Source organism: Heptranchias perlo, chromosome 14 (genome assembly GCF_035084215.1).
Source record: "Heptranchias perlo isolate sHepPer1 chromosome 14, sHepPer1.hap1, whole genome shotgun sequence".
In the NCBI taxonomy this organism is placed as follows: domain Eukaryota; kingdom Metazoa; phylum Chordata; class Chondrichthyes; order Hexanchiformes; family Hexanchidae; genus Heptranchias; species Heptranchias perlo.
In genome coordinates, this window is record NC_090338.1 from 8071518 (window position 1) to 8086098 (window position 14581).

The 14581-nt window shown below is 41.8% G+C and overlaps 1 protein-coding gene across 1 annotated transcript; it reads left to right on the top strand.

Moving 5' to 3' along the window:
• The first annotated feature begins 6505 nt into the window (after positions 1-6505).
• LOC137332041 (protocadherin-10-like) lies at positions 6506-9395 on the top strand. The gene has a single exon (XM_067995766.1). It carries the CDS (start codon positions 6798-6800, stop codon positions 9192-9194), a length of 2397 nt encoding a protein of 798 aa, XP_067851867.1. The 5' UTR covers positions 6506-6797; the 3' UTR covers positions 9195-9395.
• The last annotated feature ends 5186 nt before the right edge of the window (positions 9396-14581 follow it).

Consider the following 14581-nt stretch of genomic DNA (forward strand, 5'->3'; position numbering starts at 1 on the left):
TTTCGTATCCATGCTGCCACTGCCCCTTTTATTCCCTGGGCTTCAATTTTGCTGATAAGCCTATTATATGGCACTTTATCAAACACCCTTTGAAAGACCATATACACAACATCAACGGCATTGCCTTCATCAACCCCCTCTGTTACCTTATCAAAAAACTCAATCAAGTTACCTTATCAAAAAACTCATTCTGTAGTAATCTCTGGATTACTCCCCGTGCCATGCGCTAGCAAGTATAGAAATAGAAGGATAGAGCAGGTGAATACGTGGCTGGAGAGATGGTGCAGGAGGGAGGGCTTTAGATTCCTGGGGCATTGGGACCAGTTCTTGGGAAGGTGGGACCTGTACAGGCCGGAAGGGTTGCACCTTAACAGAGCTAGGACCAATGTCCTCACGGGGAAGTTCGCTAGTGGTGTGGGGGGTGGGGGAGGAGCGGGGTTTAAACTAATTTAGCAGAGGGATGGGCACCAGGATGTAGCATTGGAAAGGAGAAACAAGAGGCACAAAGGATCGGGAGAGAAAGATAGCACCAGAGCAAGTAATAGTACAGTGTTATGTGTGAAAAGATGAAGAGAGAGTAGAAGAAAGTCTAGGACTGGTCTGTATTGCATGTGCGTAAACGCACGAAGCATAGTAAACAAGGTTGGTGAGCTGCAGGCGCAAATAGCCACATGGGAATACGATGTCCTGATAATAACGGAGACCTGGCTCAAAAAAGGGCAGGATCCGCGACTAAACATTCCTGGATACAAAGTGTTCAGGAAAAATAGGGAAGGAAAGAAAGGGGGTGGGGGTGGGGGTGGCAGTATTGATTAAGGAGAATATTGCAGTACTGGAGAGAGAAGATGTCCTGGAGTGGTCACGGACAGAATCTATTTGGTTAGAGTTAAGAAATGAAAGAGGTACCATTACATGGCTGGATGTAATGTATAGGCCACCAACTAGTGGGATGGATATAGAGGAGCAAATTTGCAAGGAAATTACCAAGAGGTGCAAATCTGTAGAGAAGTGATAACTGAGGACTTCATCTATCCTATTTTAGACTGAGATAACAATAATAATATAAGGGGCAAAGAGGGGGAGGAAATTTTGAAATTTGTTCAGGATAACTTTCTTGACCAGTACGTTTCCAGCCCAATGAGGAAGGAGGCATTGCTGGACTTGATTCTAGGGAATGAGGCGGGCCAAGTGGGGCAAGTGTCAGTGGGGGAGCATTTAGGGAGCAGCAATCATAGTATCACAGGGTTTAGAATAGCTATGGAAAAGGACACTGACCACTCTAAAGTAAAACTACTCAATTGGAGGAGGGGCAATTTCAGTGGGATTAGACCAGATCTGGCCCAGGTAAATTGGAATAAAATATTGGCAGGCAAAACTGTAATTGAACAGTGGGCGGCCTTTAAAGAGGAGATGGTTCGGGTACAGTCTAGGCACATTCCAATGAGGCAGAAAAGTAGGTCAACTAAAGCCAGAGATCCCTGGACGACAAAAGAGATAGTGAATAAGATGAAATGGAAAAAAAGGGCTTTTGACAGATGTCAGGCTAATAACACAAGTGAGAACCAGGCAGAATTTAGAAAGTTCAGAGGGGAAATGAAAACGAAAATAAGAGGGGCAAAGAGAGAGTATGAGAATAGACTGGCAGCCAACATAAAAGTGAATCCAAAAGTCTTCTACCGGCATGTAAATAGTAAGCGGGTAGTAATAGGAGGGGAGGTGCTGATTAGGGACCATAAAGGAGATCGACTCATGGAGGCAGAGGGGATGGCCGAGGTACTAAATGAATACTTTGCATCCGTCTTTACCAAGGAAGAAGAAGCTGACAGAGACTCAGTAAAGGAAGATATAGCTGAGATACTGGATGGGCTAAAAATTGATAAAGCAGAGGTACCAGAACGTCTACCTGCACTTAATATAGATAAGTTACCCGGTCCGGATGGGATGCATCCCAGGTTGCTGAGGGAAGTAAGGGTGGAAATTGTAGCGGTACTGGCCATAATCTTCCAAACATCCATAGATACAAGAGTGGTGACGGAGGACTGGAGAAATGCAAATGTTACACCCTTGTTCAAAAAAGGATGTAAGGATAAACCCAGCAACTATAGCCACTCAGTTTAACCTTAGTATTGGGGAAACTTTTAGAAATGATAATCCGGGACAGAATTAACAGTCACTTGGACAAGTGTGGATTGATTAGGAAAAGCCAGCATGGATTTGTTAAATGCAAATCAAGTTTAACTAACCTGATAGAGTTTATTTAGCTGAGAGGGTAGATAAGGGCAATGCAGTTGATGTGGTGTATATGGACTTTCAAAAGGCGTTTGATAAAATGCCGCACAGTAGGCTTAACATCAAGATTGCGGCCCATAGAATAAAGAGGGCAGTAACAACATGGATACAGAGTTGGCTAAGTGACAGGAAACAGAGAGTAGTGGTGAATGGTTGTTTTTCAGACTGGAGGGAGGTATACAGTGGTGTTTCCCAGGGGTCGGTGCTGGGACCAATGCTTTTCTTGATATATATTAATGACTTGGACTTGGGTGTACAAAAGGGTACAATTTCCAAATTTGCAGATGAGACAAAACCTGGAAGGGTAGTAAACAGTGAGGAGGATAGTGATAGACTTCAAGAAGATATAGACAGGCTGGTGGCATGGGCGGACACGTGATAGATGAAATTTAACGCAGAAAAATGTGAAGTGATACATTTTGGTAGGAAGGACAAGGCGAGGCAATATAAATTAGATGGCACAACTCTAAATGGGGTACAAGAACAGAGAGATCTGGGGGTGTATGTGCACAAATCGTTGAAGGTGGCAGGGCAGGTTGAGAAAGTGGTTAAAAAAGCATATGGGATCCTGGGCTTTATAAATACAGGCATAGAGTACAAAAGTATGGAAGTCATGATGAATCTTTATAAAACACTGGTTCGGCCACAACTAGAGTATTGTGTCCAGTTCTGGGCATGGCATTTTAGAAAAGATTTGAAGGCCTTAGAGATGGTGCAGAAGAGATTTACTAGAATGATACCAGGGATGAGTGACTTTAGTTACGTGAATAGGCTAGAGAAGTTGGCGTTGTTCTGCTTGGAACAGAGAAGGTTGCGAGGAGATTTGTCAGAGGTATTCAAAATCATGAAATGTCTAGAAAGAGTAGATAGAGAGAAACTGTTCCCATTGGCTGAAGGGTCAAGAGCCAGAGGACATAGATTTAAGGTGATTGGCAAAAGAACCAAAGGTGACATGAGGAAAATCCTTTTTTACACAGCAAGTGGTTAGGATCTGGAATGCACTGCCTGAGGGGGTGGTGGAGGCAGAGTCAATCATGGCCTTCAAAAGGGGACTGAATAAATACTTGAAAGGAAAGCAATGCAGGACAACTGGGATATGGTGGGGAAGTAGGATTAACTGGATTGCTCTTGCATACAGCTGGCACAGGCTCAATGGACTGAATGGCCTCCTTCCGTGCTGTAACCTTTCTATGAGTCTATGAGTCTATGATTCTATGATTCTAAGTTAGTTAAACATGATTTGCTTTAACAAATCCGTGCTGGCTTTCCTTTATTCGTCCATACTTGTTCAAGTGACTCTTAACTTTGTCCTGGATTATATTTTCTCAAAGCTTACCCCGCCGAGTTTAAACTGACAGAACTTTAAAAAAAGAGAAATGGAAGGAAAGTCTCAACATTAAAACCTAAATTACACTTTAAAGGATTAGTAACGACGCTTAAAGACAAATGTTGCGAAAGAAAATGAACAGCTGCTTATGTGAATGTCTTTGTATTATGGTTGTACACTACTAAAAGGCTCATTGTGACTGTTCGTCCTTACTCCGTGAACAATCCAGCTTTAAGAATAACTGGTGCAGTTATCGGCAGGAACTCGTTGCGTCACTGTATACCAATGAGGAGCTTAAATACAACGATAGATTCATTGGTCCATTCCAGCACAGAACGAGAATGGAATCAAAGAGAAAGACAATCAGTTTGAACGCAACAACAGGATAAATTACAATCCAAGAAATATTTGATTATGAAGAAGCAGTTATGCGATTGATGTTCAAGCTGTGGACAATGATTCGCCAGAAATTGCAGGACATTCCAAAGTTCTGAGCAAACTAATTGATGTAAGTGGGAACGCCCCCGAGATATCACTAGCTTTAGTATCTGGCATGATCCCCGAAGATGCTGCTCCCGGGGCTGTGATAGCTTTGATCAATCGTGATTTTGAAGAAAACGGCTAAGTGCACTGCCAGAACTCTAAGAACGTCCTATTTAAACTTCAAACATCTTGGAGTAACCATTATAAATCGATTACCAGTGTCTTCTTGGATCGTTAAACGGTTCCAATGTGTAACATACGCGTTTCAACCTCGGACTCGGGGTTTCCTTCACTTTCAACAAATGAAACCATCCAGATATCGGTTTCTGATGTAAATGATAACGCGCCACGATTTGCCCCTCTTCGTTCACCGTGTATATGATGGAGAACAACGCTCCTGGTGCTTCTATTTCCGCAGTGACTTAGTTCAATTCAGATCAGGAACAGAATTCCTTTGTTTCATATTCTTTCAAAGATAATCTTATCCAAGACTCGCCAGTGTCCACTTACCTCAGTATTAATTCGATGAACGGGACCATTTACGCGCTGCGCTCTTTTGACTTCGATCAACTCAAAAACTTCCAAATCCAAGTTTAAACCCGTGACGCGAGAGTTCCCCCGCTGAGCAGCGGCGCCACGTTGAATGTGATTTTCTTTGATCAAAATGACAACGCTCCGGTAAATGTTTCGCTTTCATCGTGGAGCGGATCAGCAGCAGCGGAAGTCGTGCCACAGTCTGCAGGTCAGGGGTATTTGGTCACTAAGATAATTGCAACTGATTCTGATTATAGTCTGAACGCACGGTTCTTTTGCCAAGTGCTGAAAGCAACTGATCGCAGTTGGGTCAACGTTGGACTTCATGCTGGAGAAATCAGAACTGTCTGAAGTATTTTGGAGCAAGATGCCACCATGCAAAGCCTGGTCATCTTGGCGGAGGATAATGAACAGCCGAGCCTCTTCAGCACCGCTGCAATCCTCTTTTCAATCTTGGCCAATGTTAGTGAAATATTTTCTGAAAGCAGCAACCTGGTCAGAAATCCTCACCATATCTCTGATCTAAATCTCTATTTAATCATCGCTTTGGGGTCAAGTTCCTTTATATTGCTGACAATCATCATTTTCCTTTTTGGCATCAAATGTAAATAGGACAGAAATATTACTGAAGAACACAACTCCCCAAGGCGTTGCTGCATACGGGGGAATTTGAATGATGCCTATCCTCGGAGGTCGGTGCCAAAAGATTCTTTAAATTATTGTGGTCTAAGTGTCCCCGTAGCCGAAACGTATCGTTATACCGTCTGTCTATCACCAGAATCATCCAAGAGTGATTTTATTTTCTAAGGCCTTGCAATCCACTCTTGCCTCAGGAGCAACGCTAATTTGTTTGAAAGTGGTGAAAATTTAGAACGAAAGTTATTTATTATAATATATGTTTTAAGATGAAATACAGTAGTTATTTTTTGTTCGCCTCAGTCGCCCTTACTATTTCTAGAAAAAAAAACTCCACTGGGATACTGTCGGTGTTACAATCTAAGGAAGTGGGAACAAATGCAATATTACATTATAAAGGACTTTGGGGAAGGGACAATATGATAGGTACTCATATTGTCAGAATCACATTCATTTCATCTCAATTGTCATTTACTGAAACGTTTATATTATTTGACTTTCACTGACATGACTTCAGATTGAGTTTATAATATTGATGTTTGGCTAACAATAGACTCGGACACTCTCAATTTCTGAAATTAGATCCTATCACGGTTTTACAGATTCACTTTGTCCTTGATAGACAGCATGACAAAGGGTCGTCCATATTTCACACCCTCGTTAATCTGTTTTAGTATCGGACCCGGCAGTTACTTGTTCGAGGAGTGTTTTTAGATTTTTAAAAATTGATTCAAAAATAGGTGACATGAAATTCAGAAGAATGTTGAATTTCAGTTTCAATATCTGGAAAATTGTAAGACACATTGCAGAAACACGGTTCTTTCTATCGTTAAAGAGGTCGCCATGGTTTGAAAACATATTTATTAATATTTCCCATAATAATTTCCTGCTCTTGACTTGTGAAGGCGCAGACTTTGGAGTCTGTGAATTTAATTTCTTAATAATTTCCCTAACTGAGATTCGCGGACGCCAAAATCTGTGCCTTCACAAGTCAAGAAGGTCACTCACACGATACGTTGGGTCACAGAAATATTGATGGCATTGTTCCTTTGCTTTTTACTTTAAAGGTGAATCGATGGGGGAGTCTCAGCACTTCATCTTAAATCACAGTCTAAAGCGGTAGTAATAACTTTTGAAGAGAGATGTTGCAAAATAAACCGAACAGTTGATTTTATCAACGACTGCATTTTATGGTTGTGCACTATTAAATATCTACGAGAACAGTCTAGCTTTAAGAATTGCTGATGTAGTTATTCAAAAGGACTGGTTGTGTCGCTGTGTACCAATGAGAAGCTCAAATGCGGCGATAGATCCATTGCCCCTCCCCCATCACAGACAGAGATCAGAATCAACGAGAAACGCGAGCAGTGCCTGCGTTTAGATTGTGGAGCCAAGCTCAGAAGGATAAAAATCGCCTCTTTGTAAATTCGGCATTTCGATATATCGGTGCACGTATTTTGAGGTAAGACCAGCTCTGCCGTTTAATCGACTACAGGCCTGGTTTTGGAAAATAATTCAGCCCGGTACAATGGCGAACTCACAGAGCAACAACGCCTTAGCATTCCAGACGTTTGCTTTTATTTTCCTGGTATGTACACCAGACCTGATTTCCGGACAAATTCGGTATTCTATTCCCGAGGAAATGGAGCAAGGCGCTTTTGTTGGGGATATTGCCCGAGATTTGGGGCTGAATGTCCGGCAATTGTCAGCTCGCAAATTTCGGCTAGCCTCTGATGACGGAAGGCAGTACATGAAGGTTAGTTTGGATAATGGGGTTTTATCTATCCGTGAAAGAATCGACAGGGAACATGTTTGTGGACAAGTAGCTAGTTGCATTCTTCCTTTCGAAATCATAATAGAAAATCCTTTAGCGATGTATCGCGGTGAAGTGGAGATTCTCGATATAAATGATAATTCCCCCAGTTTCCCGGACAGCACAATTTCCTTACAGATGGCCGAAACAATCGCACCAGGGGTACGCTTCCCTCTCGAGAGCGCTGAGGATCCGGACTTTGGAATAAACACAATCGCATCGTACAAACTCAGTTCCAACGAGCACTTCGGCCTAAAAATGCAGACAACGGAGGATGGTATTAAAGTTGCCGAGTTGTTGTTGGAGAAACCTTTGGACCGCGAGCAGCAGTCGTCCTTTCAGCTGGTGCTGACGGCGACTGATGGTGGGACCCCGCACAGGTCTGGCACAGCTCAGATTCTCATTACCGTACTAGACAGCAACGATAACCCACCCGTATTCGAACATGCGATTTACAGGAGCAGCTTAACGGAGAATTCACCCAAGGGTACCTTGGTGATCAAAGTCAGCGCCAGTGATCCGGACGAAGGTCCGAATGCTGAGTTAACGTATTCTTTCAGCAAACTTGCTTCTCCACGAGTACGTGAATTGTTCCGTTTGGACCCACACACAGGAGAGATTAGTGTTCAAACAGCGCTAGATTTTGAAGAATCAAATAGCTATTCACTTGATGTTCAAGCTGTGGACCACGGTTACCCGGTAATTGCAGGACATTCCAAAGTTCTGATCAAGGTAATCGATGTAAACGACAACGCCCCCGAGATAAAAGTGACGTCAGTGTCGAGCATGGTCCCGGAAGATGTTGCGCCAGGAACTTTGATAACTTTAATCAATGTAATCGATCGTGATTCTGGAGAAAACGGACAGGTTGACTGCCAAATTCCAAAGAACGTCCCCTTTAAGCTTCAAACATCTTCGAGTAACCATTATAAATTGATTACCAGTGGCTTGTTGGACCGTGAAACGGTTCCAATGTATAACATACCAGTGTTAGCCTGGGACTCGGGGTCTCCTTCACTGTCATCAAATAAAACCATCCAGATATCGGTTTCTGACATAAATGATAACGCACCACGATTTGCCCAAACGTCGTACACTGTGTATGTGATGGAGAACAACGCTCCTGGTGCTTCAGTTCTTGTAGTTACTGCTTTGGATCCAGATGCGGATCAGAATTCCTATATTTCCTATGCCATGATGGCGAATCTGATCCAAGATGTGCCAGCGTCTACTTACATCAACGTTAACTCCAACAATGGGGACATTTACGCGCTGCGCTCTTTTGACTACGAGCAACTGAAGAACTTTCAGATCCAAGTTCAAGCGCGTGATGGTGGAGTTCCCCCACTGAGCAGCAGCGCCACAGTGAATGTGATTATCCTGGATCAAAATGACAACGCTCCCGTAATTGTTTCGCCTTCAGCACGGAGCGGATCAGCAGCAGTGGAGATCGTGCCTCAGTCAGCGGGTCAGGGGTACTTGGTTACCAAGATAATTGCAACGGATGCCGATTCTGGCCAGAACGCTCGGCTATTCTACCAGGTGCTGAAAGCAACTGATGCCAGTTTGTTCAACGTGGGGCTTAACTCTGGAGAAATCAGAACAGCCCGAGGTATTTTGGAGCAAGATGCCATCACGCAAAGTCTGGTGATCTTGGTGAAGGATAATGGCCAGCCGAGCCTCTCCAACACGGCTACAATCCTCTTTTCAATCTTGGCCAATGTTACTGAAAGATTCTCTGAAAGTAGCAACTTGGTCAGAAATCCTGAATATATATCTGATTTAAATCTCTATTTAATCATCGCTTTAGGGTCAACGACTTTAATATTTCTTGCAATTATCATTTTCCTGGTTGGCATCAAGTGTAAACAGGACAGAAGTATTATTGAAGACTACAACTCCCCAATATGTTGCTACAGCCGGGCGGATTCAAATTATACCTACGCCGGGAGACCTGCGCCGACAGAACCTTTAAATTATAATGGTGTTGGAGAGCTGGTTCCCAACCCTGAACCTTATCATTATACAGTTTGTTTATCCCCGGAATCATCCAAGACTGATTTTTTGTTTTTGAAGCCCTATATTTCACCGTTGCCCCAAGAGCAATGTTAGGTAGCAGCAACGTGATGGCAATGAGGAGGAAGAAATTAGCTCTTCTGGTCATATATGCCGGTTTACTTCCACCGGCAATAAAGTAGGAAGCACAAAGCCTTGTTATAATGCAAATTGTATGGCTAAATACCCCCTTAAGCGCATCCATAAAAGATCATTAAGGGAATGAATTAATAAATAAATAGTTAAATCTATATGAAATACTCTGGGGTTAACCTCTTTTTTTACTTTTATTGATGAGATACCGCTTAGCTAACAAAAAATGTCTTTATTTAACATTTGCTATCCTTAAAATAGACGCACCTTCACTGATTACTGTAACATTTCAACAGTAATTTCACTCATAGTAAATGGGGATAAACGATCGATAAATATGTGGAAGTTGGGGAAGAGTGAGGTATGCAGAAATTGAAAGGATTAAACATCCGCAATGTTGCTGAGCCAAATTGGGATACGCCCTTGAATCTTCAAGGAATTAAAGGGAGACATTGATGATGCCTTGGTTTATATTTTCTGAACTCCGTAAATATCGAAGTAGCACATGAGAGCCGGGAGCTAGCAAGTGTAGTTCCAAGATTCAGAAGTAAGACTATGAGTCACACCTGGTAATTAAAGGCTGATCTATCTAATGTCCATGGTGTGATAAATACATGAGTTTCTTCTAAAGATTAATATAAATAATCATGTAAGGAACACATACACCATAGGGACCAGTTGGTAGAAGTAATAATCATCATGCCCTGATGGCATTTTCCCGGGGACATAACAACGCTAGTTTTTTCGGTGGTAATCCAGTAGATGTCGTTAATTTGAATTTTGAAAAGGGGACAAATAAAGTTTTTCGCATGAGGCTCAGTGGGAATATTAAAACTTATAGAATAAATGAAGATCGTCTCGATGTATTGTGATTTGGCGGCGGGTAATGACAAATGGAAAATGCAGTACTTGGGAAAAAGTAACCATTGGCTTTCATAGAATCTTTTAGAATCATACAGCACAGAAGGGCTGTTGTGCCCGTGCCGGCTTTTTGAAAGAACTATCCAATTAGTCCCATTACTCCAATCTTCCCTGCCCTGCAAATTTTTCCTTTTCAAGTCTAAGATGAGTTTGGAATGCATGTGCGTAAATGCACGTAGCATAGTAAATAAGATTGGTGAGCTGCAGGCACATGTCGCCATGTTGAACAATGATATAGTGGCAAAAACAGAGACCTGGCTCAAAGAAAGGGAGCATTGGGAACTTATTATTTCTGGCTACAAGTATTCAGAAAAGGCAGGGAAGGGATAAAACGAGGGGGCTGCAGTATTGATCAAAGAAACTATAGCACCGGAAAGGGATGATGTAGTTGAGGGGTCAAAGACAGAACCTACTTGGTTAGAATTAAGGAACACTAGAGGAGCTATTATGCTACTTGGTGTATACTATAAGCCACCAAATAGTGGGAAGGAGATAGAGGAAAAAAATTGCAGGCAAATTACAGAAAGATGCACGAACTATGGAGTAATGAAAATGGGGCACTTCAATTATTCCAATATAGACTGGGATAGTAACAGTGTAAAGGGCAAAGAGGGGGAGGAATTCCTGAAATGCAAACAAGAGAACTTTTTGATCAGTGTGTTTCCAGCCCAACGAGGAAGGAAGCAGTGCTCGATCTAGTTCTGGGGAATGAAGTGGGGCAAGGAGAGCATGTTTCAGTGGGGGAGCATTTGGGGAACAGTGATTATAATATCATCAGGTTTAGAATAGTTATGGAAAAGAACAAGGAACAACCACATGTAAAACTACTTATCTGGAGGAGGGCTAATTTCAGTGAGTTAAAGGATCTGGCCCAGGTAGATTGGAATTAAAAATTGGCAGGCAAACCAGTAATTGAACAATGGGAGGCCTTCAAGGAGGAGATGGTTCGGGTACAGTGTAGACATTTTCCCATTAGGGTCAAAGGAAAGGCATCCAAAGCTAGAGCTCCCTGGATGACTAAAGATATAGAGAGTAAAATAAATCAGAAAAGGGAGGCTTATGACAAATGTAAGGTTCATAATACAGTAGAGAACCAATTTGAATACAGAAAGTAAAGAGTTCTAAAAAAGGAAATAAGAGGGGCGAAGAGAATATGAAAATAGATTAGCGGCTAACATTTATAAAAGACAGCCGAAAAGTCTTTTATAAATATATAAATAGCAAAAAGGTAGTCGAGGAAAGGTTGGGGCCGATTCGGGACAAAAAAAGAGATGGTCAACTGGAGGTTGAGAGCATGGCTGGGGTTCTAAATGAATACTTTGCATCCGTCTTCATTAGAGAAGAGGAAGCAGTAAAGGATGAAGTAATTGCAATATTGGATAGGATAAAAGTAGATAAAGAGGAGGTACTTAAAAGGTTGGCATCACTCAAAGTAGAAAAGTCACCCGGTCTAGATGGGACACATCCCAGGTTACTGAGCAGAGTAATGGTGGAAATTGCAGAGGCTCTGGCCATATTCTTCTAATCCTCTTTAGATATGGAGGCTGTGCCAGGACATTGGATGATTGCAAATGTTACGCATCTGTTCAAAAAAGAGGAGAGGGATAGACCCAGGGACAATTACAGGCCAGTCAGCCAAACGTCGGTTCTGGGGAAACTTTTAGAGACAATAATCCGGGAGAAAATTAATTGGTACTTTGAAAAGTATGGGCTAATAAATGAAAGTCAGCATGGATTTGTTAAAGGGAAATCGTGTTCGACTAACTTGATTGAGTTCTTTGATGAAGTAATGGGGAGGTATGATAAGGGTAGTGTGGCTGATATTGTGTATATGGACTTTCAAAAGGCATTTGATAAAGTACCACATAATCGACATGTTAGCAAACTTAAAGCCCATGGGATTAAAGGGACAATGGCAGCGTGGATACAAAACTGGCTTGGGGACAGGATGCACAGAGTAGTGGTGAACGGTTGTTTTTCAGACTGGAGGGAAGTATACAGTGGTGTTCCCCAGGGCCAATAGGTCCACTGCTCTTTTTGATATATATTAATGACCTGAACTTAGATGAATAGGGTATAATTTCAAAGTTTGCAGTTGACACAAAACTCGGAAATGTAGTAAACATTTAGGAGGATAGTAAGAGCCTTCAGGAGGGCATAGACAGACTGGTGAAATTTGCAGCCCCATGGCCGATGCTATTTAACACAGAGAAGTGTGAAGTGTTACATTTTAGTAGGAAGAATGAGGCGAGGCATTATGATCTAAATGATGCAATTTTAAATGGAGTGCAAGAAGAGAGAGACCTGGGGGTGTATGTACACAAATCTGTGAAGGTGGCAGGACAAGTTGGGAAGGCTGGTAGAAAAGCCCAAGGGATCACTGGCTTTATTAATAGAAGCATACAGTACAAAAGCAAGGAAGTTATGCTAAACCTTTATCAAACAATGGTTAGGTCTCAGCTGGAGTATTGTGTTCAATTTTGGGCAGCTCACTCATGTGAAGGCATTAGAGAGGGTGCAGAAGAGATTTACTAGAATGGTACCAGGGATGAGGCACTTCAGTTATGTGGAGAGACTGGAGAAGCTGGGGTTGTTCTCCTTACAGCAGAGAAGGTTAAGAGGAGATTTAATAATGGTATTCCAAATAATGAACGGTTTTGATAGAGTAAGTAAGGAGAAACTGTTTCCAGAGGCAGAACAATCGGTAACCAAGGTCATAGATTTAAAGTGATTGGCAAAAGAACCAGATGTGACATGAGCAAAAAGAATATGCGGCCCATTGTTGTGATCTGGAATGTACTGCCTGAGAGGTTGGTGGAAGCAGATTCAATAGTAACTTTCACAAGGGAACTGGATAAATACTGGAAGGAAAAAATATACAGGGCTATGGAGAAATAGCAGGTGAGTGGGACTGTTTGCATCAAGCCGGCATAGGCACGATGGACCGAAGGGTCCCCTTCTGTGCTGCATCAATCTACAATTTTATGATCTATGATATATCCAGTTCCCTTTTGAAAGTTACTTTTGAATCTGCTTCCACCACATTTTCACGCAATGCATTCCAGATCAAAACAACCCACTACAGAAAAAAAATCTCCTCATCTCCCCTCTGGTTCTTTTGCCAAATATCTTAAATCTGTGCCCACTGGTTACCGACCCTCATGCCAGTGGAAACAGTTTCTCCTTATTTACTCTGGCAAAATTCTTCATAAATTTGAACGCTTCTATTCAATCTTGCTTAGCATTCTTTGCTCTAAGGCGAACAATCGCAGCTTTTCTAGTCTCTCTACAATAATTGAAGTCTCTCATCACTGGTATCATTGCTGTTCCACAATAATGTGCACCAGAAACCCCTACGTTCATAATATTATTGGAGCAGAGTGTCTGTAAGAGTATTACATTTTCTAATGATACCATGCTATGTGGGTAGGTAACTAGGAAGTGAGATTGTTTATATTTAGGAAGACTTTAGCTAATTATTAGAAGCATGCAAATATGAGAGGTAGATTTTAATACTGATAAATTTAGGGCGATGCATTTGAGACTAAGTAACGGCAAACATGTGCATAACGTGAAAGGGTGTCCACTGGCAAGGGCTATGGAAGAATAGGATTCGCAGAAAATATTGATCAACCCCATAAAATACATCGCCAGCGTGAAACTATTATAAACAAGGTAAATCATGAGCAGACATACACCTCAAAAGAATTGGAATACAAATCTAAACATGTTAAGGAACATTGTACAGAAGCTAATTTGGAGCAAGGCGCAATTTTGGTTAACCTAGTAAACAGGATATATTTTACATTGGAAAACCCTTCAGGGACCATTGTGCAGGATAATTCCACACCGTAAGTTGTGAAGGAAGGATAAACTTTTTTTTTTGTTGGGGAGAGTGAGAGGGACGTGTTAATGAAAAGTGTAGACGAGGGACGTATTCTATTTAAGTCGAACAGTGATTTTAGGACTAGAGGACACAAGTACAAACTTCACAAACCAGCCTCCTGTAAGATTAGAGGTTAGAAAATATATCACAATGATAGTGACCAATTGGAACAAACTCTCAAAGTAGTGGACTAGGGCTTTCTCCCTATCTTAAAAGATTCAGAGCAACACTATTCAGAAGGAAGATTTGTTGTTATAGAGATAGAGAAGATAGGAGAAGTAACTTAGCGTTGGTTTAATGTAAGGGTTGGACAATTGGTTCTGCGTGGGAATCCAGGATAGAATAATCATAGAGTCTGGCTGAAGTTGGCATAATAGTATTTTCTCGTTCCAGACTTACTGGTTTTGTTATAGTTCACATTCTGTATTCTTTTCAGGAAAATGGCGAAAAACCCAGACTAAGGATACGCCCCGTATACGGTACTGTGCAAAGAAAATCTGACAACCGAATAGATTTCTTGCGTGCCGCTAATTAGGAAGACAAT

Excerpts from the sequence above, each read along its gene's own strand:
- LOC137332041 (XM_067995766.1), top strand. The coding sequence starts at position 6,798 with ATGGCGAACTCACAGAGCAACAACGCCTTAGCATTCCAGACGTTTGCT.